The 27,727-nt window shown below is 59.8% G+C and overlaps 1 protein-coding gene across 3 annotated transcripts; it reads right to left on the bottom strand.

The window, feature by feature from the left end:
• Positions 1-805: 805 nt before the first annotated feature.
• SLC29A4 (solute carrier family 29 member 4) lies at positions 806-27,727 on the bottom strand. Of its 3 annotated transcripts, none has more exons than XM_086692589.1 (11): positions 27,406-27,727; positions 11,967-12,151; positions 8,825-8,956; positions 8,430-8,543; positions 7,830-7,958; positions 6,087-6,161; positions 4,447-4,694; positions 3,739-3,880; positions 3,335-3,522; positions 2,270-2,510; positions 806-1,067 (listed from the first exon to the last, which is right to left on the bottom strand). In XM_086692589.1, the coding sequence occupies exons 2-11, from the start codon at positions 12,139-12,141 to the stop codon at positions 910-912; spliced, it is 1,602 nt and encodes a 533-aa protein (XP_086548715.1). In that variant the 5' UTR covers positions 12,142-12,151; positions 27,406-27,727; the 3' UTR covers positions 806-909. The 3 variants fall into 3 exon arrangements, with proteins under 3 accessions (XP_086548715.1, XP_086548714.1, XP_086548716.1); XM_086692588.1 differs by lacking the exon at positions 27,406-27,727 and adding an exon at positions 15,823-15,968; XM_086692590.1 differs by lacking the exon at positions 27,406-27,727 and adding an exon at positions 15,823-15,965 and having other exon boundaries at positions 806-1,049.

Here is a 27,727-nt window from a genome sequence, read left to right as displayed (position 1 = left end):
GGGCAGACTCCTCTCCCCTGAGAAGCCTGACTTTGTCAAGACACTCCAGAAATCCCTCTGCTCAGGGCACCGGGCCAGCCTGGGGCTTGAGGGTCCCGGCTGAGGAGGGACCCCCACACCTCCCTACTTGCCAGGGACTCACGTCCCTCCTTGGGCCGCCCTGGGTGAGGATCAGTGTCTGAGAGAGAGACTTCAACCAGAGCGTGCCCCCTTCCGGCGTCACAGACAGACGGGGTGGCCAGAGAAGCAGACGGGGTCTCGGGGCAGGCACAGACTGCCAGGCCTGTGGCATCAGGTGGGCGCCAGGGTGCACGGAGGGGGATTTGGGCGTGGGGTGGGTGCGCCCAGACCGGTGCGGAAGCTGCGGTCATAGACCGGCGGAGACCGTGGTCTGAAACCATTCAGACCCAGGGCTACGATTCCCTCCCGGCAGATGTGTTTTGTTCGAAAGAAGCAGTGTTTACGAACAGACGGAGGGGGACAGGCCCTCTCCGCTGAGGACCTCTCGTGTTCATGAGGAGGGCCCCTGGTGGAGGAGGGCTGGGGCCCGGGTCCGTGGGTGAGGGTCACCAGGAGGGGATACCGGCTGGCAGTCTGCTCTCCTGGCCGGGAACGGCTGCGACCCCAGAGAGGGCACTCGTCTGGCGACAGCTGGGGCCACCGGATACAGACAGAGGGTGAAGGACAGGCCGGAGACGCGACGCAGAGCACAGTGCTGGGTGGCTCTGGGGGGCCGGAGGGCTCGGCAGAACCCTGGGGCCGCCGTGACGGCCGGCCGGACCCGGAGGGTGGCGTTACTGGCACGGGGGGAGGCCGGGGCCCCGCAGGCACTGCAGGCAGGGGCGGGGAGGGGGCCTCGGGCCTCGGGGCCCCTAGTCCAGGCCAGAGTGGGGGGGGCCCGGGCCCGGCTCAGAGGCCGGCGGGGGCGGAGGTGTTGGCGGAGGGGCGGAAGCAAGTACTGTAGGCGTCCCGGGTGAGGCTGTAGGTGCAGTAGGCCACGGCGGAGCCCAGCGTCAGCCCCGTCATGTAGGACACGGTCATGGTGTTCCCTGCGGACGAGACTGGACCTGAGGGAGCAGGTGGGGGCGGGGCAGCAAGGGGCGCTCAGAGGACCGCGGTGGCCAAACCCATGCGGACCAACCCGGTGGTCTCGACAAAGGGCTGCTGGGCAGCAGCCCCGGCTTCTTGGGTCCGAGGCAGCGACCGGCGCCCGCTCCCGAAGAGGCGGCCGTCCCAGGGCTGTGAGACACCCCGATGGGAGCACGTCGGGTGCCCGGGGCCTTGCCTGCTTCTCCACCTCCAGCCCCCCGTCTCCACGTGCTTCCTGGTCACGGACTGTCCAGGGCATCTAATGGGGTTTCTGGGACCACTGTGCGCAGAACAGACTCCAGGGCCCCTTCCCCCACAAGCCCCCACCGTCTCAAGAGACGGCAACCCAAGCTTCTTGCAACAGCCCCAAAGTGGGGGCTCCTCCCGGACTCCCGTCCCCTTCTCACACCCGCTCTCCCAATCCATCAGCTGGCCCCGTGGGCTCTACCATCAAAACCCATCCAGAAACCACCATTTGCCTCCACAGACAAGGCAACCTCCCCTGTTGTCAGGGTCCCCGCCCCTTACGCTGTCGACGGACGGACGGGTGCGGGACCCGTCACTCCTTTCCTGCCCCCGTCTGTTCCCTCCCCGCTGTCCAAGCAGCACCAGAAGGGGTCTTAAGACACATTAAGGTCCAGTCTGTCCTCGGGCCTCCCACTGCCTGCCCTGGCGGCGCCCCGACCCCCCCCGCCAGCTCTGCCTCTGGGCTTTCCCACCGGCTAGTCCCTAGCACTGTCACATGTCCCTCACCACTCTCTCCAGGTCGGGTGTCAAAAGTCACCTCCTCAGGGAGCCTTCCCAGACTGCTCTGCTTACGTCGCAAGCTCCCATCCCAACTCCCACATCCCACTTCTCTGCTTTACTTTTCTCTGTCGTACTTACCACTCAACGTGTTACATGCCCTGTCACCCGTCACCTCTGCACTGTCAGCCCCACGAGTGCAGGAAGCGCTGTTTCGTGGCCGCCGAGTCCCCAGCACCTAGAAAGGCGCCTGGCCCACGGTAGGGGCTCACCACGTAGTTGTGGAACGAAGGAACAAACGACCGACAAACACGCTCGCACTACAAACTCCCTGAGATCGATCTGATCCCGGAGCCCAAATGCACCTTCTTGCCGCGTGGCAGGGATTTCTGCGGGCCTCGATTTCCCTGCCGGGCAGAGGGGTGCCGGGCCTTACCCGCCAGCTCCCGCTGCTTGGGGCTCACTTTGCCCGCCGCCAGGATCATGGGCACGCTGCCAAAGTAGCCGTTGCTGATGCCCATGAGCAGAGAGAAGACGCAGGGCCAGGCCGGGTGGCGCAGGGCGGGCGTGCCGCTGGGGTAGACGCACAGGATGAAGAGGGGGATGAAGACCACACGCAGGCAGGAGCAGGCCAGCAGGTGGGTGCCCCTCCAGTCCACGGGCAGAGCTGCCAGGATCTGCGGGGAGCGAAGCACGTCGGCCCCCTCCCTCCACTGAGGCCACCACCCCGGCGTCTCCACCGCGGCCCCCACACGCGGCCCCTGTCTCCACACGCTCCGGCTCAGGCTGCGTCCCTGTCCTCACCCGGCCGGGACCACCAAATCCACAAATCCCACGTCACAGTGACATGCGGTCCTCGCCGTGTGTCCAGAATCCTTCCAAACACCGCACAGATCCCTCCTGCTCAATCCTCACCGTACCCTCGCAGGACGGGCTCTTGACCCCGCTTGAAAAATGACACCCGAGGCGCCGAGGGTCACCTGCCACCACTCCCACAGCAGGAAGCCGCAAGATCTGGAGCTGAGCCCGCTAACTAAGCCTCGTTCCCTCAAGAACCAGACTCCCTGCTGTGTGACCTCGAGCAAACGGCTTTCCCTCTCTGAGCCTCAAGTTCCCCCACGTCAGGCCTGTCCCAGAAACGGGAGCCTTGACCTTACTCCAGCCCTGACCCCCCAACCCTGTCCTGCACCCGCAGCACAGAGCACTCTGCCCAGATTCTCCTGGCCCCGGAAGTACTTCCTGTGCCGTCTTTGGAGGCCTGCCCCGGGCCCTGCGGGCTGAGCACAGACACAGAACGACGGCGCCGGACTTTGTGCGCACGGCCGACAGGCAGTTACGGAGCCGCTCTGCAAGGTCGCGGGGCCGCGTCATTGCTTGGCCACCGCCCTCCCCACTCGGGAGACACGGGCGTGCTCGGCTCGGGGCCTGCTCCTTCCCCGGGCCTCCCGGCTCTCGCGCCCCCACCTCTCCCCCAGACGCAGGGAAGGGGCTGCGGACCTACCTTGCCCACGAAGTCGGAGAGGTTGAACACGGCCATGATGAGGATGGGCAGCCACTCGCCCAAGACGCAGTGGCGGACCTCGGACTCGAGACCCGGGAACAGGCACAGCGTGATGAAGTAGGTGACGGCGATGGACAGCATGTCGGCCCAGATGGCGCGGGCCACGGCGTAGCGGTGCAGCAGCAGGGCTGCGGGGGACGGGCCAGAGGTCAGGGCGCAGCGTCCGCGCCGGCACCGCACTTGCGCGCAATGAGGCCCACGGCGCCGGGGCGTCACCGGACATGCGCGGAGCACGGCCCGACCGCCCCCGCCCCGCCCCACGGAGCCGCGCGCCAGGCCCACGGGGCCGGCCGGGACATGCGCGGAGCACCGCCCTGCCCGCCCCTGCCCCGCCCCACCCCCACCTCTGAAGGAGGGCCAGCTGCGCGCCACTCCCAGCTGAGGCACATCGAAGCGTGTGTAGGCCCCCCCGCCGTGGCTGGTCACCTCGTGGGCCGGGCTGTCCTTCGGGGACCCGCTGTTGGCCAGGCCTGGGCCTTGGTGCTCCTGGAGGGAGGACGAAGCAGCGGCCGGTGGAGTTTGGGTGGGGGCCCCTCAAACACACCGAGCCGCATCCGCCTCTGAGCCCCTGCAGATGCATTTCCCTCTGTCCCCAATGCCCTTCCTGTGGGTCTTCCCGTCTCCCCTCCCCCACGGGCCAGGTTTCAGCCCAGAAGCCACTTCTTGGGGAACCTCCTTGGCCACCGGGGGGCCTCGTTCCCACTGTGGGCCTTATCCCAGCACCGTGACAGGGCATGTGGCCTGGTGGTCCCCATCCTGAGCTCACGGCAGCGTTTCCCATGCAGAGCCGGGGTGACCCTCTGCACCCCGTCTGGGAGGACTCCGCGCCTCCGCCCCACCGGCCCCGCTGCCGCCACCAGAGGGCGCCCCGCCCCCCAGCATGGCTCCGGGTGGCCTGCCCGCGGGGACTCCGGCCACAGACACGCGGTGCCCCGGAGGGACGCAACCTGGGTCCGCAGAACGAAGGAGGCCCCGCGGGACGCAGCCCGAGGCCACGGCGTGGCGGAGACCACAAGCGGGACTGGGCGGGGGGCGGCGCCCGGCAGACTCACGAAGTGGACGTCCCCCGCCGCGACGTCGTGGTGCACCCGGTAGCCGGCCCTGCAGCCGGGGCGGCTGTCGCGGGGCCGCGCCGTGTGGTAGAGCACGAAGCGGCTACGCCGCACCAGCAGGTGCAGCAGGAAGCAGAGCAGCTCCAGGCCCGCGGACACCAGGAAGAAGATGAGCGTGCTGGCCCGCTCGTCCGGCAGCAGCAGCTTGGTGAGAATGCGGCTCAGGGACACCATGACGCCCGCCGTGCCTGGAGCCGAGAGGGCGTGGTGCTGGGCCCAGGCCTCGGCCCCGCTCAGCGCCCCGGGCTCTGCCCTGGCCCTGCCCGGCCCGGCCCTGGCCCGCTCTGCCCCTAGCCACGCACCTGCCCCCGGCCCTGCCTGGCCCTGCCCCCACTCTGCCCCTGGCCCTGCACCCGCGCCTGCCCCCGGCCCTGGGCCTGGCCTGGCCCGGTCTTCAGACATGCAGGTAGCGGTTCACAAAATGCGACCACTCAGAACATCCCTCCCTGGCACTGCATAGTCACACGCAGGGGCATTTCTAGAACGCCTGCTGTGTATCTGGCACCATCCCGCCCTGAGGACACAGTGGGGACAGAGGGGACATAGGCCCGGCCTTCCCGGGGCTCGGTGGGGAAGGCGGCAGAGAAGTCGCAGAAAAATGCCAACACCCGCGCACGATTCTGCGGGTAGGCGACGGCCAGGGGCGGTGTCCCCGGCAGTGTGGCTGTGCTCGCGAGGTCACGAGGGAGGGCAGCGGGGTCATGGCAGGCAGGAGGCCTCAGGCAGGATGTGGGTGTGGGCTGCTCCCAGAGTGTGGGGCTCCTGACTGCGTAAACCACCCCAAATCCGCACCGCTCCGGCAGGTGCCTTGCTCATCTCCGTGGCAAAATATACAGAAGTGATCTGCTTGTCCAGTGCTTCCTGGAACCAAACCCCACAGACCTGAGGCCTGGCGCCCTGGGGCCATGTGGTCACCACACGGGAGGGGGTGCAGAGTACCTCGAAGACGAGAAGTGGGCCCAGCTTCCTGCCTGGACCCCGGCCCGTCCAGGTGCAGAAGGAAGATTGGGAGCATCTGGAGGAAGGTGCTTCAAAGGGGGTCCTGATGTGTGGGCAGGGGTGGCAGGGCAAGAGGGGAGCTGGCCCCCCCGGACCAGGGCTGGAGTCCGGGGCAAGTGTAGGTGCTGGGTAAGTGTCCGGTGTGAGCAAGGGGGGGCCACTCACTGACCAGGGGCGGGAGGACAGGGCAGATGGGCTTGGGAAAGCGGGTCTGAGAAGCCAAGTGGGGGTGCCGGGCAGGGGTTAGCTCAGGGGTCTGGGGCTCCGAGGACGGCATGATGCTGGACGTCACGGTTTGGACAGGCTTACCCCCGCACATACACGCACACACAGACACACAAAACGCACAGACACACGGGCGCTCCAAGCCACCACAGACCCCCGCTAGGAGACATATATGCTTCTCGCGCAAAGGACTGCATGCTTGGAGAGATGTGCACACATCAAAGCCACGTCTCTTCCTGCCAGGAGTCCCTGCCCCCCACCAGCCAGGCGCGGGGAGACGGCGGTCACGGTCCCCAGCGCCGGGTCCATGGCATGTCATGGGGGGGGGGCCCTCCAGGGGGCCTGCCGCTACTTACTCTCCCCGGTCATCACGCCCTGCGTGTACCTCTTGGGCAGCATCCCCGTGTAGCCATAGAAGCTGGATTGCTGCACTTGGGGGGACAGACAGAGGAGTAACCGTGAGATGCCACCCATCACCTGTCAGCTTGGAACCAAATTCACGAGTCCGAGAGCACGCGTTGGTGAGGGTGCGGGGAAACAGACGTGAACGTCGCGGGCAGCACAGAGATTTGGTCCCAGAGCCCTGTCCACCAAACTGAGCGTGCGCGGCCAGCCGGACCCCGTGACTGGCTCCGGCCAATGAAACACGTGCAGCGACAACGTGCCCCGCGTCTGGCCGAGGCAGTGAAAAGCCCACGTGGACTGGGGGTGTGTCTTTCCCCCAGCAGCAGTGACCACAGGGAACCCGTGTTACAGTTACCGCTGCCGCCCGACTCCCAGTGACTGTGGAGCACCGCCCCCATCCACGTGTCGAACGCGTGGCAAGAACCAGAAATAAGTCTCGCTCTACAAAGGCACCGAGATCTCGGAGCCAGCTGGTTTCTAGAGCCTCACTGCTCTCGTCCCAACCAGCAGCGGGTCTAAGGGGGTTAAAGACTCACTGGCTCGGACCCTGCAGGTTGGCGCATCCGTGGTCTACACGGACACCCTGGAGCGGTCACACTGGGAAAACATCTGCTTTTTAACCAAATGGCACAGAACAAAACAGACCCGAGGACACAGCCTGGAATGAGAACACTGTTTCCAGAAGCCTTGATTTCACTGATAAACAGATAACTCACTCTGGCTTTATAACAGGAAGTGTGTTTCTTCCCGCTCAAGAACTTGAAAGAGTACAAAACAACAGGCCTGGACCTTTCCAAAGGTCATGGCCGTGGAAACCTGAGGACCCTTGGGGATTAAAGGGGATTAACGACGAACGCAGGACACGATCCTGGATCGGATCCTGGATCAGAAAAAGAAAACGCTAAAGACGTTCCCGAGGCGATTGGTAATACGCGCATATGGGTTGTAGATAAGGTACCGTGGGGGTCAGTGTTCAGTTCTCGGACGTGGGCAGCGTTCAATTCCCAGACTCGGGCGGTTGTAACCCGGTTACAGATGAAACGTCTCGGCTTTTAGAAAATACACCCTCCGGTGATAGTACGTAGGCAAGACACGTAATGACGCCTGCACGTAACCCCCGAACGGTTTAAAGGGAAAACATAGCATATTTTATGTTGATATGCATTCAGGGGCAAAATTTATACGCACCTATGTACGTAAACTGGGGGGACAGAGGGAAAGCCTATCCGACAAAACATTAGCAACCGGGGGTCGGTGTATGGGAATTTATTATACTATTTTTGCAACCTTCCCATGGGTTTGAAATAGTTTTAAAAGTCAGAAATACAACTTTGAAAGCCAGTCTCCAAGAGAAACACAGTGGCGTGGTCACACGGGCAAGATAGTTCCTCAAGTGCAGTCTCTATCTGAGAAAGCCAGGGAACTGCCTCCGCGTCCACAGGGCATGCAGGGGTGTGCAAACGTGTGCCCAGCGTGTGTGTGCATGTGCGGAGCATGCACGGGGATGTGGCAGGTGCTGTGCGTGTGCACTGTGTGAGCACGCACATGGGGCATGCACGGGGGTAGGTGCCAGCACTGAGTCCTTGTCACCTCGTGTCGTTATGCTTCCAGCAGGCGGACGGGGTGGGGGTGGCATGGCCAGCAGTGGGTACTCAGGGGCTCGGCCCCCCCCCCCCCCCGGCCCGGGCTCCTACCTGTGCAGCCTAAGGCCACGGTGCCCACAGCGGCCAGGTTGATGGCGTAAGCCTGGTCGTGAGAGAAGAGCTGCAGCCACACGTCACAGATGCTGATAAAGAGGAGGGGGCCCAAGGCCAAGAGGTAGCCTGAGGGACGAGAGGCCAGAGACGTGGGCACGTGAGGCTGGGGGCTCCCCCCGTGCCACCCCTCCTGCAGAGCCAGGTCAGAGGTGCCCTCTCTGTCTGCCTTTCCCCCTTTATGCTGGGAGGGCCGAGGGCACTTTAGAGGGCTCAGGAGGGGTGCCTGGAAGGCTTCCTGGAGGAGGCCCCATTTGAGCTGGGCCTTGACACCGGATGTTGCCACGAAGAGGAAAGGGACAGGAAGAGCAGACTAGGCCCCAGGACGCAATGTGGGGCGCACAGAGCCTCCCCATGTGCAGGTTTCACGCTAGCACGTGGTGCACCCGCCACAGGCCTGACCCTACTTTCATACGCTGAACTCTGTAACAGTCCTAGGACATGTGCCCATTTTATAGATGGGGAGAGTGAGTCGCAGGGAAATTGGGGTGAGTGGCAGGCCGGATGCGTGAGAGCTGGGAGCCCTGGTGGGCAGCGTACCCGCGGTAATCCTGGTGTGAAGGTTCAGTCTCTCCACCAGCACGTTGTTCAGGAGCACGGCCACCAGCGCCACCAGGATGTAGGTGAGGCTCATGTCGAACACGATTGAGGTCCCTGCAGGGGGCCGGCCAGCAGCAGGTGCTCAGGGGGAACCCCGCTCCCCGCACCCACCCTCCCCAGGGGCCGCTTCCTTGTGCCGCCCGAGACTGGCTGACAGCCCAGAGAGGGTGAGCGGGCGCTTGGAGTCACTCCGCATTTGGCAGCCGAGTGAGGATCTGAATAAAATGGGCTTCCCTGAAACGAGGCCCGCTTGCGGGGTCTCCGGAGGGTGGCGGGCCAGAGCTGAGTGTGCCAGCCGGCCTGTGGCGGGCGGGACACGACCGCGGGGGACCCACCTGGGTACTTGTGGTGCAGGTAATCCACGTCGGTGATGAAGCTGTTGTAGGGCAGCAGGAAGCCCACGCCGGCCAGCAGCATCGCAAAGTAGATGGCGTGGTAGCGGTCGTCGGGCACGGGCTCCCCTACCGCTAAACCCAGAGGCGGCAGGTTAGAGGCGGACAAGCCCCTCGGAGCCATGGCCGCCGTGCCAGGACCACAGTCTACCGTAGCACCGCCACCCCCATATCCACGGGCCATCGACACCGTGGTCACCGGCCCCACATCCACCAGCATTGCGGCCACCATCCACCTTCGTGGACTGAGCTGCCCCAGTCATGGCAACCACCCACGGCCATCACCATCACGGCCACCAAGCAGCTGGCTTGACGGGATGGAGGAAGGGCCGTCGGAAGACTCAGCCAAGGTGGAACCCTCCAGAAGGCTGTGTATACTCTAACTCGGTGTCTAACACATGGGCGATCTCCCCTTCGGCACCCAGGTGTCCGGGGAGCACGGGCGGCCGTGGGAATAGCACCACTCACGATGACCTTCAAAAGCCCGCGAGCAACATGCCTGCTCCCCACCCCTGTGCCTCGAGGCTGCCGGCCCAAGGGGACGGTCCTGGTTGCGACAGGAGAAGTGCTTCTATGCAGAGACACAATGATCCCATTGACCTGGGAGCGAGACGGCCACCAGGCACTCTGGACACCTCCCAGCCCTGAATCAACGGGCAGAGGAGAGGGCTGCCTTCCTGGCTGGGGTGGGTCAACCCGACTACCAAGGGGAAATCAGCTTGCTGCTGCCCGTGGGGACAGAACAGAATAGAACGGAAGATGACAATGTCCGGATTGCAAGAGGTTCCTTATGGCATCTCTTAGGACTTCCAGTCCCCGGGACTGAAGTCAACAGAAAACAACAACAATCCAATTGTAGCCTTTAGAAGTGAAGGTCTGGGGGCGCCTGGGTGTCTCACTCGGTTTGACTTCGGCTCAGGTCATGATCGCGTGGTCTGTGGGTTCGAGCCCCGCATCGGGCTCTGTGCTGACAGCTCAGAGCCTGGAGCCTGTTTCAGATTCTATGTCTCCCTCTTCCTCTGACCCTCCCCTGTTCATGCTCTCTCTCTGTCTCAAAAATAAATAAATGTTAAAAAAAAAAAAAAGTGAAGGTCTGGGTCAGCCCACCAAGCAAAGAACCAAGGCCAGCTAGGTGCTGAGGGTGAAGAGCACGAGGAATGGGTAGTGGGGAAAGGGGGTCATAAGTGCCAGCTAGGACCACGTGGCCCGCCTCAGAACCTACAAATGCCATTGTCACGCATGTTTCTTCCTTGTCTTGACATGAATGTTTGCATATGTGTATTAACCGGGAACTCGTGTTTTGTCTGCTTTGTGACCTTAGTGTCAGACCTAAGACACGTTCACGTGTTAACGTCCCATCTCAGTATTTACGTTACGAACTATCAAAGGAGAGGTGGGAACGTGGGAACGTGGACTTTGCATCTTCCTGGGAAAGGACCAGTGTGTTTTTGGTTAGCTGTGTCACCCCAGGCAGCGGTATGACTTTGTTGGTGTCTTTATTTGGAGATTAAGTGTGGTTTACAGAGCCGTGTATGGGAGCCAAGTGGGCAAGGGGTGGACTGTGGTGGTCAATTTTATGGGCCAATTTGGCAGGCTAAAACAGTCCCTCGTTGTTCAATCAGACACTGACTGAGGTGCTGTTGTGAAGGGATTTTGTGGATTAAAGTCCCTCCTGAGTGGACTCTAAGTTAATCAAAAAAAATTACCCTGGGTGGGCCTGGCCGAATCAGGCAAGACATGTAGGTCTTCCCAGAGCTGAGACCCTAAACAGCTCATGCCCCTGGGGTTTCCTGAGCACCTGCCTTATGGACTTCAGACTGCTGTAGCCTGGCTCCACTGTGGATGCTTATTTCCGGTAATAAATCCATACACGTGTGTATATATCTACACCTACATACCTACATCTCTCTCTCTGTCTGCTCTCTCTCTATGTGTCTCCTACTGGCTCTGTTTCTTGGCTGAACCCTGACTGACCCAGCCACTGTCACCAAAGCTATTATAGTCAATTTTTTTTTAACGTTTATTTATTTTTGAGAGAGAGAGAGACAGAGCAGGGGAGGGGCAGAAAGAGAGGGAGACACAGAATCCAAAGCAGGCTCCAGGCTCCGAGCCGTCAGCACAGAGCCTGGGCCGCCATCCACGTCTCTGGCCACATGCTATCTGGTGCCGCACCCGGCTGGGGGAAGTCTGGCACCTGGGGGATGGGCCGGGAGCCGGCCCTGCCTAGGCACAGGGGAGCAGCGAGGTTACTCCAACCCACTGCAGGGCTCGGCCAGCAGGACCTCTGCTTCCCATCTGCAGACAGAGCGGACGGAACCGGAGAATAAGCCCCTATTTCCGAGCCTGCGCCGGTGCCAGCATAAACTACAGCCACCCCAAACGAACTATCACAGGGGGCCACCTGAGCGCGGGGACAGCCCTAAGCGATGTTCTGGGGCTTCCACTGCAGCCACACGGAGCGTGGTACCAGTCCCCTTTCTCCTTCCTAGAGGACATAACCCAAGCGCAGACAATGGAAACTTGCCCACGGTCCCCCAGCTGGCAGACAGACGGGGGGCTGGGGCTGAACCCAAACCTGTCCAGGGGCAGCCCTCTACCCTGCAAGTCTGATCTCAGAGGCAGGCTGCCTGGCTCCTCCACGTGGGGAAACAAGCTCAGAGAGGCTTAGGCCCTTGCCCAAGGTCACGCAGCCAGGATGAAAATCAAGTCTTTGAACCTCACATCAGTCCTTCTTCCAGGCTCTTTCCCATCTCCACTGAAGGGGGGCCACTGAACGTGACCCAGGCGACCCATGTCACTTCCAGGCGGAAGCCCTACGGGGCAGACTCACCTTGTGCCCCTGCAGCTGCCCGGGGGTCAGGAAAGCCCATGTTAAGACGAAGCCTCCTCAGCCTGGCTCCCTGACCTGCGCTGGACGCAGCGTCGGGGCGTGGGCCCTGCGACAGCAGACTTGCGTGTCCCTGTGGCAGGCGTGACCCATCCCGACACCCCCTGGGGCCTGCACTCGGAGACCCCCCCCCCCCGCCAAGGCGCCCCTCCCCCAGGGCTCCGGTCCCCACGGGGCCAGGCTCGCACCCTCACTCACCAGAGTCCGTGAAAACCGGGGCGCCCCCGGGCCCGCCATCCTGGCCCCCAGCTGTCCGCACGGCCACCTCCTCCTCCAGCTGGCAGCCGTCGAAGCCGAAGCTGGTCACCACGGCCCTGTCCGGCGTGCCCGCCAGGCTGGGCTCCTTGAGGCGCTGGCTGCCCACGGAGCCCATGGCAGCCGCGCTGCGGGGAGAGGCGGGGAGGCCAGCTGAGCCAGGGGGGCGCCCCCGCCCCCGCCGCGCCCCTGGGTCCTCGCTGCCACTCTCCCAGCCGCTCTGCAGCAGCACGGCTGGGCCCGCGCCCCTGCGCGCCTCGGGGAGCCCGGGACAGGGGCCCGAGTGCAGCTGGCAGCAGCACGACGGGAGGGGAATCGACGGCGAAGCAATGGTCCGGGCCTGGAGCGCCGGGTGGAACAGCCAACGCGGCCCAACGCTGTGCCCCGTGTCCCATGCACGGCTTCCCTCCGCGAGGGGGTGCCCGACGCAACTCATCTAAGGCGCTGTGCGGTCAGAGGGGGACACCTGCCCCACCCCCACTTGCACTCTGTCTCTCTCAAAAGTAAATAAACCTTTAAAAGTTAAAAAAAAAAAAAATAAGCATGGGGCGCCTGGGTGGCTCAGTCGGTTAAGCGTCCGACTCCGGCTCAGGTCATGATCTCTCAGTTCGTGGGTTCCAGCTCCGCGTTGGGCTCTGTGCTGACAGCTCGGAGCCTGGAGCCTGTTTCGGATCCTGTGTCTCCCTCTCTCCCTGCCCCTCCCCTGCTCGCGTTCTGTCTCTGTCTCTCAAATCAAGGATTAGAAAAAATTTTTTAAAATGAATAAACATTAAAAAAAATTCTACAAGAAAGGAAGAAGCCAGTTGATCCATGACGGAGAGGCACCCCCTGTGTAGGTAACGCTGTGTGTGCAGCTGGGTGGGGGGAGTCTTGTTTTCTTTCCCTAAGAGAGTTACCAAGTTTTCCTTCTTTTTCATTTTGAAGATTTTTTTTTTTTTTTTTAAAGTAATCGCTACACCCAGCGAGGGGCCCGAACTCACAACCCTGAGATCAAGGCTTTCATCCTCCACCGACGGAGCCAGGCAGGCGCCCCAGCAATTTGGTTTTGTAACAACTGTTACTCATTTATCTGATCGCAAGCTCGCCTCAGAGAATCTGACACAGAGGTGGGACCGGAGCATCCGGCACTGAGCGCGGCATCTCGGCCCGCACGAGCGTGTGGGAGAGCCCCCAGAAGCAGCCAGGGGAAGCCCCCTTCCCGAGGGATCCCATGTGCCGGGGATTACTCCAGGCTTCTCTGAGGTTGGCCTGTCACCACCCTCCACCTCTGCCTGCTCTCGTTTCGTCTCGCTTCCTCCCGCTCTGCCGCCTCAGTTTACCAGCTCCCAGCCTCCAGTCACCGGGCGCCTCCTGCTGGCCCCATGTTTCCACCTTTCCCAGCTCTCCGTAGAGTTTCTACTGGGGCCTTGGAGCCCGGAGCCATCCTGCCTCCAGGCTGCTCCGGGGACTGGGGAAACTGCCGGGCTGATGGGCACCCAGGAGCATGGAGGAGAGGGTCACCGGCTTCTCCGTCCGGAGGCCAGAAGCAGGTATAACCTCCCTACAGGCTCGGTGCTTTTCCTGAGTGCCCCCCAGTCCCGGGCCTCTGGCCACATCTGGAGCCGGGAAGCCCAGTAAGATTTAGGACAGCGTTGGGCCTGGTGTGAATGACCATGGCCTTGCTCCGTGGCCTCGGGCAGGATTCTGCACAGGAGGCTCGAGACCCTGGGCTCCGCCTTCCCAGCCTCCCTGGATAGGGAGGCCAGGGAAGGGGCCAGCGGCAGAGCGATGGAACACTCAGGATGGGAGCCCATCCCCAGAGGACACCCGAACCCCGAACTCCTGACCTGTGTTCTGCAAAGCTTCCCAAGACGCAGTGCCCTGGCCACGCCTGGCCACGCCACCCGGGAGGGCGGACGTGCTCAGCATCGAGCCGGGAGGTGGCCCCACTGCTCCCTCTGGCTCCTTGGTGAGGCAGGCAGCTGCCACCCACGATGCCTGCCTCAGCCACCGTCCCCATGTGCTCCTCCAGGCCCCTCTTGTGGGATCCCCCTGTGGCGGCCCCATGGCCCCTGGGCATGACCTCACCTGCCTGGGCACGGGCCAGGCCTCACCGGGTGACAGAGTTGGGGGGGGGGGTGCAATGAGATGGCTCATCTCCACCTCTCCTGGCCTACGTCTCCAACTTGTCCCTCCCTGGTCCCCTCACCCACACCAACAGCCTTGGAGCCTCGGATCATCTCCGACCCATCCCTCCTCTTCTCCTGTCCCTCTTTAGTTAAAATTTAAGGACACGCATGTGGGTTTAAAAATCTGAGACTGCCCGGGTCCTTCTCTGCTCCCACCGCCCCCCCCCCCCCACTCCTGCCACCCCTGGGGAGTTGAGAAGACACGGTTCATTTCTTTGGCCATCAGGTCACTAGTCACTGCTCAGTGGGCCACCCCTGGGCCTCAGTTTCCCTACCTCCCTACTGTGGATGAGGATGGGGAGAAAGAACTTCAGAAACTGTGGGGGCGGGGGGGTGGCGGCTGGATTGTCAAAGGCTTGGTGGCACACGGGAGGTGCTCAGAAATCACACAAGCCCCCGCATCAGGACACTGCGGCAGGCTGGAGAGGGCTCTTGACCCCAGCGGTCCAGAAAGCCTGGCTCATGCCCCCGCTCGGCACAGAGAGCCAAGGCCAGAGGCCACGAGGGTCGCATCGGAGCCCCGGCAGGGCTGACCACCTTTGGCGCCCTCATTTCAGCTGTGACTGAGCGGACACGGGTTCTGAGTGGGCTCCCCGGGTGCTGTGAGGCACTGGGTGTCTGGACCCCAGGGCCAGGCTGACCCTTCCCTCCCAGGGGCTGTGCTCGGCCTCCAGAGGCAACGAGGAACCTAAATTCTATTGGGAAAGCCAGCCTGCTGGCCCTCTCAGGCCTCACACTGGTCTGGGCCAAAGCCCCAGCTGGCTGGCCACCCTCGGACGGCCCCGGCCCCCTGTGCCTGGGCCCGCTTGAGTTCTCTGCTGCTCCTCCACAGGCTTCCAGACTGCCCCAACTCCTCCCTGTTGGTTCTGCCCACAGAAAAGTGGGCTTCAAGGCTCCCCGGCCGCCCCCTTCCTACAGCGGCTGTTGGAGAGGTGAAGGCACCGGCCGCGGCGCTGGCTGGTGACTCGCTCAGCCCAGACCCACCTTCTCCTCCCTGGCCTTGGTTTCTGCAGGTCTCAGGGCTGACAGCACCCTGCACCCCCCAGGCTCCTTCTGCCAGGCCAGCCCTATCAGCAACAAAGTTGGCTCCCAGGCCTGTGCCCCCCAGGCAAAGGGCAGACTCCGCAGGCTACCACGAGGTGACCCCCCCGGCTCAGGCCCTGCCTCTTACAGCAGCTTTTCCAAGAACTAGGAGGCAGCTGGCTGGGGGAAGAGGTGTGATGGGGCAGAGGGGGTCCAGGGAGGAACTTCAGGTGGAGGGACCCTTTGGGCCTGCCGGGGAGGCAGGGAGGTGGCTCCCAGATCTGGGCACGGCCTGGGGCCACCGGCCACTCTCCCCTTTCCCGGGTCTGGGTCCTACGCTCGCGGCGGGGGAGCCGGCCCGGTCCAGACGCTGGATGGGGCAGGGCAGGAGTACCCTCTTCCTAGGATGAGGGTGGGGGGGGTGGGAGATTCGGGGTCCCCAGCGCCACGTGCCCCCGCCCCTGGACTCAGCCGCCCGAGCCGGCGCGGAGGGGGAGGGGGCGCGGAGTGGGGCCGCGCGCGCCGCAGACAAAGGCTCCGACAGGTCTCTGCGCCCCAGCCCATCGCCGTCCCCGTCCCCGCCCGCCACCTCCGCGGTGACCGCTTACCTCGGCACTGCCCCGGCCCGGGGGTCCTCGGCGCGCCCGGCCCCGCCTGTGCCCGCCGCCCCCGCGCCGGGACCCCTGGGCGCCCGCGCCCCACGCCCCGCGCTTCGGGCCCGGCGCAGCCGGCGTCCTCCGCGGGTCCGCGGTCCGCGGGCCCCGGGTCGGCGAGCGCGTCCGGGGGGCTCAGCGGCGGCGGCGGCGGCGGCGAGCGCGGCGGGGGCCACCGCGCTCCGCCCCGGCCCGCCCCCCTCCCCCCCCCTCCCTGTCGGAGCCCCGCCCTCCCCTCCCCCTTCCTGTCTGCCCCGCCCCTGCCCTCCCCAACCCACGGCGCCCGCAGAGGCGGGGGCGGGGCCGAGGCTGAGGTCGTCTCCCCGGACACCCCGGGGAGGGGCGTGGTGGCACCGGGCCACACCCCGGGTGACCTGAGGTTGACCTAGCCCGCCACCCCGAAGCCCACCTCCCCGCGTGGATGCCCAGGCTCGCTCATCCCCTTCCCCACTCCTCTGCCCTGAGTCGGCCGGGGAGGGGAGGGGGGGCAGGCCTAAGGTGCCCAGGTCAGTGGGTGAGCCAGCTCACGGGGTGGCCAGACTCAAAGTTTTGAAGGATGAGCAGGAGTCCGTGGGCTGGAGACCTCGAGGTGCGCGGATTCCAGCCAGGTCTAAGGATTGCCGCTGCCCCCTGTGTTGCTCCCTCGCTGGGTCCCCACCTCGGTCCCGTCTCTCCTCCCCCCCCCCCCGGCTTGGGAGCAGCCCCTGACTAGGTAGATGGAATTATAACCTTCTCTCGGGGCTGAGGGCCCCAGCTCCTGTGCCTCTGTCTGAGCCTCGGTTTATTCTTCTGTAACGTGGTTTTAAGAGAGACCGTGGAAGCTCAGGGGACATTACAGAGGGGAGCCCACTGGGGCCCTGGCACAAGAAATGAGCCAGCGATGGGGCGGTTCCACATGCAGGGAAAGGGGTCCTGCCTCAAGGTGACAACAGGAACCGGCTGGGAGGTGGTCCTTCCAGGGCTGGGATCTGTGTCCTTGGGAAGTAGGTGACCCCCCTCCCCACCCAGGAACCAGCCACCAGGATGGGATCAGAATACAGCACCTGCCAGAGCACCAGCCACGCCCCTACCTGGATGCCTCTTGTCCCTTTCCACCAGACTCGCTGCTCCTCCCCCTGCCCTGAGACCCACCTCTGCCGTCCGACAGGAAGCCCAGAGCCCGCACTGTGGTTGGCACCTGTTCTCAAAGCCTTGTCCCCCTCTAAAAGACTAGAAGTCCCCTGGGAGAGGGCCCTGCTTGATTTCTGCTTGGGTCGTCAGTGCCCGGAGGAGTGCATGGCGTGCGGTAAGAACCAGATATTTGTTTGAAGGGTGGACTGAACTGAGCGCTGAATAAGGCTGCACTGAGTGAAGTGACAGTGTGCGCTGAGGGTGGACGCTCCCCCTGCCCTTCGTTTGGTGCTGTTTGGACCAGGGGAGATGGCCAGCTGCTCTAAGAAACGGACCTTAGAGTAAATGAGCCTCGTACTTCCCATGGGTCTGGAGCTTTGAAAGCTCTCCTCCTGGGGGGAAATAAAACTTATTCGGGGTGGGGGGCACCTGGGCGGCTCAGTCGGTAAAGTGTCCGAATCTTGGTTTCGGCTTGGGGCATGATCTCACAGTCCGTGAGTGCGAGCCCCATATCAGGCTCTGTGCTGACAGCACGGAGCCGGCCTGGAATTCTCTCTCTCCCTCTCTCTCTGCCCCTCCCCTGCTCTCTCTCTCTCTCTCAAAATAAATAAATACACTTTAAAAAATTTTTACAAAATTACTCGGTGTGTGTGAGACGCTGTTCTAGATATAGAGGACACATCAGGGTCCCTGCCCCCGTGGGGTGTCAGTCCCCAGCAAGCAAGCAGTCACTTCAGGAAGTGTCAAATGCCTGCGAGACAACAGGACAGAAGGATGGAATAGCGTGTGACTGCGGGGATGGGGTGGGCATCATCGTCTAGTGGTCAGGGAGGGCCATTCTGGGAAGGTGACGCTTGAATTGACTGATGGGAAGGAGCCCATGTGGGGAGGTTTGTGGTTAAGGGTGTTTCGGACAGAGGGAACAGCAAAGTCCCGGAGCCAGAAAAAGCTCATTATATTCAAGACCAGAAAGAAGGTCAGTGTAGCGGGAACAGGGGAGGAAGAACCTTCCGGTGGGAGACGGGAGGTGAAGTCAGGGCAGAAACCAGCCTGAGGGGGGCCTTGTCGGCAGGGGGAAGGTCGGGGAGCCCCAGGGGTGTTTCGGTTGGAGGAAAAAGCGTGAGGTGATCTATGTTTTTAAAATCCTCCGTCGCTGGTGGGAGTGCAGATTGGAACACCCTTCTGGAAAGTAAATGGGCCCCCAAAACGTGCCTACCCTTTGGTCCAAAAAACCGAGCCCAAGGCAGTCATTCTAAATACAGAAAAGGCTTGTAGAGGAAGAGGTGCATTGCGCCATTGTTACACTTGAAAAACTCAGAAAGGCCAGTGAAGGACCACGTAACCACACAGAGAAATCCTGTCACCACTAGACGGTACGGTTCTGGGGTACTTCCAATATCATGGAACCGCCAAGGTCAAAGTGGTAAGTGACACAGAAACAGGAAACGGGAAGGAATACAGAAGACACTTTGCATCGAGGCCCCAACGTTAAAAAGACAAAACAAACCCAGAAAACGGGTAAAATGATTCTCTGGGAACCTATAAATGAGCAGACCACCTGCTATCAGAAGAGAAAGGAATCTAAATAGAACAATCACTCGACGGAAGATAGAGGGTTCCTGGGTTTGTTCGTTTTTTTAATGTTTTATTTATTTTTGAGAGAGAGAGAGTCAGAACACGAGTGGGGGAGAGGCAGACAGAGAGGGAGACACAGAATCTCCCAGCACAGAGCCCGACACGGGGCTTGAACTCACAAGCTGTGAGATCATGACCTAAGCTGAAGTCGGACGCTTAACCAACTGAGCCACCCGGGTGCCCCAAGGGATCCTGTTAAAGAACAATATATTACCCCTGCGCTCAAAAACCCAGGCTTGGTTGGGCAGGTTCACAGAATTTCAGAATTTTACCGAACTTATATAGAAGTTACTTACAGTAAACTTCACTGTTCCGGGGCACAGGAAAAAAATACAGAAAGAAAGAGCTTCCTAAACCTGACAGATTTCTCTAAGAAAAGAACACATCAGTCTCACCTCTGAATATCAATATAAAATCCTCAATAAAATAGTGGCCAACGAAATCCAGCAGCACATTGAAATCAGCAAGCTCTACAACAGGGAATACAGGGCAGGTCTGATGGAAACTATGCTATTAACACCATGGCTCGTAGTAACAGCTCAAAGAGGAAAACACGGTCATTGATACAGATACGAAAATGGCAAAATAGGGGCACCTGATTGACTCGGTTGGTTGGGTGTTAAACTCTTGATTTCGGCTTGAGTCGTGATCTCGCGGTTTGTGGGTTCAAGCCCCATGTCAGGCTCTGTGCTGCCAGCACGGATGCTCTCTCACCCCTCCCCCCCCACCCCTCCCCTGCTTATGTGCTCTCCCTCTCTTAAAATATATAAATACAAATACAAAATTAAAAAAAAAATAATAAAATGGGTGAAATACATTTGGTTGGCACTTGGTAAAATGCAACCTCTGTTCCCAATGACTTGCAAAGTTTAATAAAATAGGAATCAGTGGATTTTTATGTGGACAGCAAGTCGAAGGCACATCTCTTTATTTTTTTTTAACGTTTATTTATTTTTGAGAGAGAGAGAGGCAGAGCATGAGTGGGGGAGGGGCAGAGAGAGAGAGGGAGACACAGAATCCGAAGCAGGCTCCCGGCTCTGAGCTGTCAGCACAGAGCCTGATGTGGGGCTCGAACTCACAAGCTGTGAGATCACGACCCGAGCTGAAGTCGGACGCTTACGTGACTGACCCTTAAATTTTTAACATTTATTTATTTATCTTGGGGGGCGGGGAGGGGCAGAGGATCTGAAGCAGGCTCTGCCCTGACAGCAGAGACCCGGATGCCGGCTGGAAACCACGAGCCCTGAGGTCACGACCTGAGCCAAAGTCAGATGCTTAACCCACTGAGCCACCCAGGTGTCCCTTTGGAATAATCTTAATTAGAAATGTTCAACACCTATACAAAAAATTGTAAAGGGACATTTAAAAAAGAAGAAGAAAGAAAAGAAAGGAAAATCTTTGCGAGGAAGATAAATAACCCAGAGGAAGATAAATAAACAGAAGGAAGATAAATAAACAGAAAGGCCTGCCCCGTTCTTCGGCAGGAAGACTAAAAGTGTGACCAAGATGTCATTTCTCTAAATCAATCCTCTGATCTCACATCATCCCAGTAGAAATAACAACAAGATGTCCTTCCTCTGGAATCAGACAAACTGATTCTGCAATTCATATGGGCAAATGTAGTCGCGAGAAGGATCCCAGAAAAGACTGAAGAAGAAGAAGGAGTCGAGACGAACTTGCCAGACACCAAGGCTGAAACCAAGCTCCTGTACTGAGAGCGGTGTGGGCTAGACTTTGATGAGACAAACCAATCATGGGGACAGAGCGTAGTTCTGGAAGGTCACCCAGATGTGTGCACTGATGAAGGTAGCCTGACGTGTCGACAGGAGGAAGATAGATTATTGTGTAAGTGTTGCTTGCGCTGGGGGGGAGGCAATCTGAAAACAAAATAAAATGAAATAAAATTGGGTTCCTATCTCACGCCTTATACCCAAGCGGAAACCAAACCCTACCACCAACAGAATAACAAGAAAAAACTCCAGATTTTTGGTTTTTAATCATCTTATAGGAAGAATGTTCTAAGGAAGGCCCAAAACTCAGAAGCCATTAATGAAAAGACCACTAAAAATAAAATGTGTGCATGGAAAAACCCATTATAAAAAAATGGAACAGTGGGGAAAATATTTGCGACACATATGACAGGTATTACTTCCCTAATATATAAAAAGCATGTGCAAATCAAAGTGGAAAAGATCAAATAACCAATAGAAAAGATGGGTAAAGTCCATGAACTGACAATTTACAAAAGAAAAAAAAACAACAAAACCAAAACCACAGTGGCTCCGACATATGAAAAATTGCCCCAGTCTACACCTACTAAGAGAAACACAAATTAAAGCTATAATGAGAGGCTGTTTTTCTCTTATCAAATAGGCCAAAACCAAAGTTTGAGGCAAGAGGCCCTCACACACATGGGGGTAGACCGTAGACTTGTACGTCTATGGAAGGAAATTCTGCACCTCGGTCAAAATCTTTAATGCAGAAACCATCTGTTCCATTAACTATTTTTTAAGAATGTGTACGTGATACTTGCATATCTGTTCAAAGCTATGTATTCAAGGGACATTTGTTGCTTTTTCCTAACACCAGAAGATTAGAAGCAACCTAAATGCACAACAATATGATGGTATACTATGCAATCGCTAAGAAGAATCAGGCAGGTCTACTTGTATTGATGTGGATCCGTTTACAAGATACACTGTTTAGTTAGGCAAAAACAACACCAACCAACCAAACAAAAAGCTGCCGAAAACTATGATGGCTAATTGTATGCATCAACTTTAGGCTGGCCCATGGTGCCCAGGTATGGGTCAAACATTGTTCTGTATATTTCTGTGAGAGTGGTTTTGGATGAGGTTTACATTTAAATCGGTGGACTCTGAGGGAAGCAGATTGCCCTCCGTAGTGTGGGTGGGCCCCGTCCAATCAGTTGAAGGCTGAATGGAACGGGAAGCTGATCAGCCCTGAGCAAGAGGGAGTTCTGCCAGCAGACAGCCTTTGGACTTCAGCCACGACGTCAGCTCTTCCTGGGTCTCCAGGGAGCCGATCCACCCTGCAGATTCGGGGCTTGCCAGCCTCCATAATTGTGTGTCAATTCCTTAAACTAAATCCCTGCACACGCACACGCACACATGCATCCTGTTTCTCGGGAGACCCTGACTAATACAGTGTGCAGAATATGAAACCGTTTGTGTTAAAAAGGGAGAGCATAGGGGCCCCTGGGTGGCTCAGTCGGTTGGGCATCTGACTTCGGCTCAGGTCATGATCTCAGGGTTTGTGACTTCAAGCCCCACATCGGGCTCTGTGCTGACAGCTCAGAGCCTGGAGCCTGCTTCAGGTTCTGCGTCTCCCTCTCTCTCTCTCTGCCCTCTCTCCCTTGCTTGCACTCTGTCTCTGACTCTCTCGAAAATAAATAAACATTAAAAATAAAAGAAAAAGAAAAAAAGGGAGAGCATAGCTGGGAGTGCTCACCAGCACATAGGTTGTTCTGGAAGGATGCACCATAGGCAGGTGATAGTGATTGCCTTGGAGAAAGGAGCCTGTGGGGCTGGGGTCAGAGAAGGGACACTTATTTCTACTGTGGCCTTTTGCACAAGTGGAATTTTTAAAGGGGCGCACGCAAGATACACAACTGTGCACACGGTATATTCACTCCACACAGAGAAATGATTATAATGAAAACAACATTGGTCGTCACTGAATATTCCTCTGTGCGTCTCCACCTTTTCCACAGTAAGCCACGGTCATCTGTAACGCTTTTTGCCACGCACATGCTTATCATGGAAAACAAAACGTGTTTATGTGCAGGGACGCCTGGGTGACTCAGTCGGTTAAGCGCCTGACTTCGGCTCGGGTCCTGGTCTCACCACTCGTGGGTTCGAGCCCCGCGTGGGGCCCTGTGCTGACAGCTCGGAGCCTGGACCCTGCTTCGGATTCTGTGTCTCCTTCGACGCACGGCCCGCCCCCCAGAGATGCCCGCTCACGGGAGGTGAATGCCGGGCCCCGTCCCGTCTTTGGAGCAGCGTCTCCCGCGAAGGGCCGGCAGACTCCCCACCGCGACACTCTGCACGTGTACCGGGGACTCGGTGACTCACGCTGGCCACGGGGATGTCGCTGGTGGTACGGAAACGTTTTCACCTCAGCACCACCGCGGTGACATGGCCGGCCGGTCCCCCAAGAGACAGGAGACGTGTGACGCGCAGCCACGCGGCCGAGGCCGCCCCCGGAGCCCCCGACGGCCTGTGGGCAAGCCGGTCAGGGCGAGCAGAGCCACCTGGCCCGCCACCCTGTTGCGTGCCGCTGGCCCGTCCGTTACGTGGCAGCGTTGCGGCCGTGGAGAGCGGAGACGTCGACTCATCGACGTTAGCCGTGGCTTTGAGGGCTACGCTGTCCTGTGCCCCGGGGACCTCGTGACAGATGCGTGCACCCCGCCTTGCCCCATGCCGGGGGAGGGACTTACTGCACTCCTGTTCCGTCACCTGGGCCTGGGCAGTGTATCCGGCTTGGTGTAGGGGGAGGCCGTGGCAGGGTCCGCCTCGTGGACAGAGTGAGCGGGAGCCTCACTTGGCGAGTTCCAAGTGCTGTTGTAAATGGCCTCAGATGCTCCCCCCCCCCCCCCCCAAAAAAAACAGGTCATCTTTCAGTAGGACGGCTACCAAGGCCTCCTCCTTGGCCTCTCGGCTTTTGACTCTGCCCTCCAGCCCACCTTCCCCGACACAGCGAGCTTTCGAAAAGGCGTCCTTCTGCTAATTCTCTCCCGTGCTTCCTCAGCGCGGCAGGGATTGAAACCCAAAGCCCGAAGTGTTCTGACCCGGCTGACAGCTTCCGACTGTTTCCTTCCACTTGCTGACCGTCAAGGAGAGGCTGAGAAGGGGGCGTGGGCTCCGGGTGGGCTCGCTGTGCCTCGGGCCCCACCGGCAGGGGGGTTCCGCTCAGCTCCGCTCAGTCCAAGCTGATGTGATTCCTTTGCAAACTTTGTGGGCTTCCTGCATACCTGACTGCGGTATGCTCTGTTGGGCAAAAGCCACACACGCGCGTCTGTCGGAGACATCTGTGTGGGGCCATGCGACAGGCACTTCAGAGTTTGAGGAGCCTGCTCATCAAGCAGAGAGAGGCTAAGTCTCCAGATTCCCAGAAGCCTTTCCATCTAGCGAGAGTTTCAAGAGTTTCAAGCATGGCCTGGAGTGTTTCTTAGCCACGACTTTTCCTGCGGACAGTGGCACCTTTGAGATTTTGCTCGACCTGACACTGTGTTACGTCAGCAATACTCTACATTTGATCTTTGCCTCAGGTGAATCCTTTCCCTGGGGCCCTGGGGTCTTTCTTTCTTCTTTTTTTTTTTTTTAATTTGTTTAATGTTTATTTATTTCTGAGAGGGAGAGAGAGAGAGAGCGAGCAGGGGAGGGGCAGACAGAGAGGGAGACACAGAATCCAAAGCAGCTCCAAGCTCTGAGCTGTCAGCACAGAGCCCGATGTGGGGCTTGAACCCACGAACTGCGAGATCATGACCTGAGCTGGAGTCAGATGCTTCACCGACTGAGCCGTCCAGGCGCCCTGGGTCCGTCATTTCTAGTGGCCCATCCAACCCACCCTCCAGGTGCGAGTCCTTGTGCAGGAACCTCGAGGGAGACACTGGCCCAAGCTAGACTTTCTAGAATAACTCTCACTGTTGCAGTGACGACAGCCTCCAGCCTGGCCATCCATCGTCCATCCTTCCCAAGGGGCAGGGGCCGCCACAGACCTGACACTCAGTCTGGGTGATGTGCCTCACCAAAGACCAGCGGGCGACTCAAAGCATCATCCGACCTCCTCCAGCCACAGAGTGGGCTTGTCTCATTTTGGGGGAGAGAGGGACTCAAGATGAGCTTTAAAGTAAACTTAACGTCTGGGTGCCCGAGTGGCTCAGTCGGTTAAGTGTCCGACTCTTGATTTTGGCTCAGGTCACGATCTCACGGTGCATGAGTTTGAGCCCCGTGTTGGGCTCCGCGCTGACAGCGTGAAGCCTGCTTGGGATTCTCTCTCTTTCCTTCTCTCTCTCCGGGCCTCGCCTGCTCGCATTCTCTCTCTCTCTCTCAAGATAAATAAATAAATGAACAAACTAACTTAATGTCCGCAAAAAGACCCATAAGACTTGTATTCATAAGGGTAAAAACCCGGCCACAGCCCAGGCATCCATCCATCCAGCAGGAGACAAGTCAACAGACCGGCTCCTTCCGCGCCACGGCGATCTACGCGGCAATAGAAAGGAACATACCACTGATACCCCAGTAACTGTGAAGAATGTCAAGGGCGTTGCACCCACCGTGAAAAAGGCCGACCCCAGAGGGACTCCTATCCACTCGCACGAAGTTCGAGTCTAGGCAACACGGATCTAACGTAATTAAGATGGTGACCACCGTCGGGGAGGGCAGGGGCACAGGGCACTCTCCGGGGTCAGCGCAAAGCTCTCTATCTCGGCGGAGCTCCGGCTGCTTCCGCAACGTGTGCATCTGTCACAACTCCCCAGGTGTCCGTTTTAGATTTGTGCCTTTCACTGTTTGTGAGTTTTGCCTAAAAACAAAAACCAAATAGCAAAACAAAAACAACCCCCTCCTCCCAAAAAAGAACAAAAAGCAAACAAAACAAAACAAAAAAAAAAAAAAACAGAAAACAAAGCCAAACCCGATACTGACCTCTAGCTAATGACCTGCATGTTGAGGGGTGAAGTTCACTGATGTCTGCCACCGACTCTGAATGCACTAAAAACAACGTGACGGGTTGGTGGCTGGCGAGGGGGACGCGGGGACGGGCAGCTGTCCCAGAAAGCCACCAGAGCAAATACAGACAGTGAGCATGTGGGTGATCGCTGCACAATTCCTTCGGATCTCCTTTATGTTGAAAACTTTCATAATAAAATGTCGGAGGAGAGAGAAGGATCAAGAGAGCCCAGCGGCGCCCCCCGCCTGGCCGTCGCTGCTCCACGGGGGCTGTTTCAGGCCACGGTGGCTGTGCCATCTGCTACCTACGGAGCTCAAACCTAATTTAGTCCCAACTTATTAACTTAAAGCCCATTAGAATCTTCCCATCAACTGGTATTTGCAGCCAACAGCCAGACAGAGAGAGAAGCGCGGGGCCTGCCCAGGACACACGCGGCCAGGGAGGGAGAGGGAGCTTCCCGGGGGCAGAGGGAGGGACGCCGCCTGGGCTGCCGTCCAGGGCCAGCCAGCTGGACGCGCCGGGCACGGCCGGGCTCCGCAGATCGCCGAGGGGCGGGGGTCTCCACCCCTCAGTATCGCCCCTGGTGCAGGGACGGCCTTCACCTCTGTCGCCTTCTCTAATTCTTGCGGGGACTGGGGCACCCCCCCCCCCCCCCCCCGCCGAGCCCCTTTTAGGGATGAAGAAGCCAGCAGGTGTGTGGTGGGGTGGGAATCCCCCAGGGATGCTGGGTCGTAGTCATACATGCATCTTTCTTCGTGCTCACAGCCACCCCCGGGGACGCAGGGATCATTGAGTCACCTTAGGGCAGGTCCCAGGGACCAAGGCATCAAAGCCTGTTTCTGACCGTGGGCAGAAAAGGCCCCTGGGACTGCCAGGCCCAGAGAGGAGAAGGCCCTTGCCCGGCGTGGCCCGCCAGGACGCAGAGTCAGCCCCGTCTCTGCCCCCCCAACCCCACAGTGACTCCGGGAGGGGAGGCTGAGGCTCGGAGAGGCGGGAGGGCTTGGCCCAGCCACACAGCGGGGCCAGGCAGACACTCGTCCCTCGCTTGTCCCTCCCTCGTCCGCCTGCCCTGGGTTATGCCACGCCCTGGAACGTCACACCCTTAGACCTGGAGATCAAAGGAGTGGCCCCGGCCAGGGCTGTAAGTGGCCTCCTGGACTCGATGCCCCAGGCCAGCCAGCAGGGTCCCAGGGCTGCTGCGGTCTGGCCCCGCTCCAGGAGCTTTTAGTAGGAAGAGCTCTTTATTACGGCTGCTGTGGATGAGGCTGGGGGTAGCCTTGGAGGGAGCCCGGGACCTGCTGGGAGCCCTGACTCCCCCTTCCCTGCCATCCCCGCCCGCCTAGACCCTGCACGGCCTCTGCGACTCCCCAGCCACACCCAGCCTCCTGTGGCTCCCCCTCCCCCACAGTCCGTCCCAATCTCCTACCCACGTGGTTCCCTCCACCTGCAGGGACTGCCCGTCCACACACACTCGCCACTACCCTTCCGCTTCTATTCCTCTGTCCGCAAAGCCTCGGGGCCCACAGTCCCCTTCTCCGGGGAGCCTCCCCTGACTTTGGCGAGGTAGGACTGGGTTGTCAGGCATCGGGGAATCCTTACCTGGACCACAGCCCGAGTTACAGAGGGGGCTGAGGCCCAGAGACGTGAAGCCACTCGTCCAGCACCACACAGCTCAGAATCTTGAGGACTTAGCTCCTCCCTGGGTCTCAGGGCAGGGCTGGGTCTCGAGGAGGGCTCCGTAAGTGAAAGGGAGGATTACCGTCAGGGGGGTGGGGGGCGCAGAGTGATGCCAGCCCAGCGTCACCAGATGAAGGTGACCAGATTCTCGTAGACACCTCCGTTCCCAGAGCACCTACACGATGTCTCACGTTCTGCTCTGGAATCAGCACGCCCATTTCACAGATGAGAGGATGCCAGAGAGTCACAGAGGCTGGCCCAGGCTCTCCCGGCAGCCTCCGCGGGAGGGGAGGGGCAGGTCCGGGACGGGAGCGGGTGTCCCGCCAGAGATCGGCGGCCGCACCTGAGCCGCACCTGAGCCGAACCTGAGCTGCACCTGAACCGAACCTGAGCCGAACCTGAGCCGCACCTGGGCCTTACCTGGGGCTTGTCTTGCTCGGTCGGAAGCCTTACCGGTGCAGCTAGAAATTGCTCGTCAGACACGCTGTTCGCCGGAGGCTTTGTACTCTCTATTTACAAGAGGAGGCTTGTGAGCAAATTAGCAGGGTAACCAGGGAAAATGTTTGGCTTCCGTGGGTGGGAGTTGGAGCCATCTGTTCCCGAGTGCTGAGCAAACACTGGAGCCGTCGCGGGAGCCGGAGCGCCCGGCAGAGCCGCGGAGAGAGCTACCTGGCCCCGGTGGGCTGTGTGTCCCAGGGCAGGGTGCTCACCCTCTCTGGACCTCAGGGTCTGCCTCGGTGGG

Source organism: Puma concolor, chromosome E3, assembly GCF_028749965.1.
Source record: "Puma concolor isolate L17-30 chromosome E3, mPumCon1.1.hap2, whole genome shotgun sequence".
Taxonomy (NCBI): domain Eukaryota; kingdom Metazoa; phylum Chordata; class Mammalia; order Carnivora; family Felidae; genus Puma; species Puma concolor.
The sequence above is the reverse complement of the archived record's forward strand: the minus strand, read 5'-3'. Positions and strand labels throughout refer to the sequence as shown.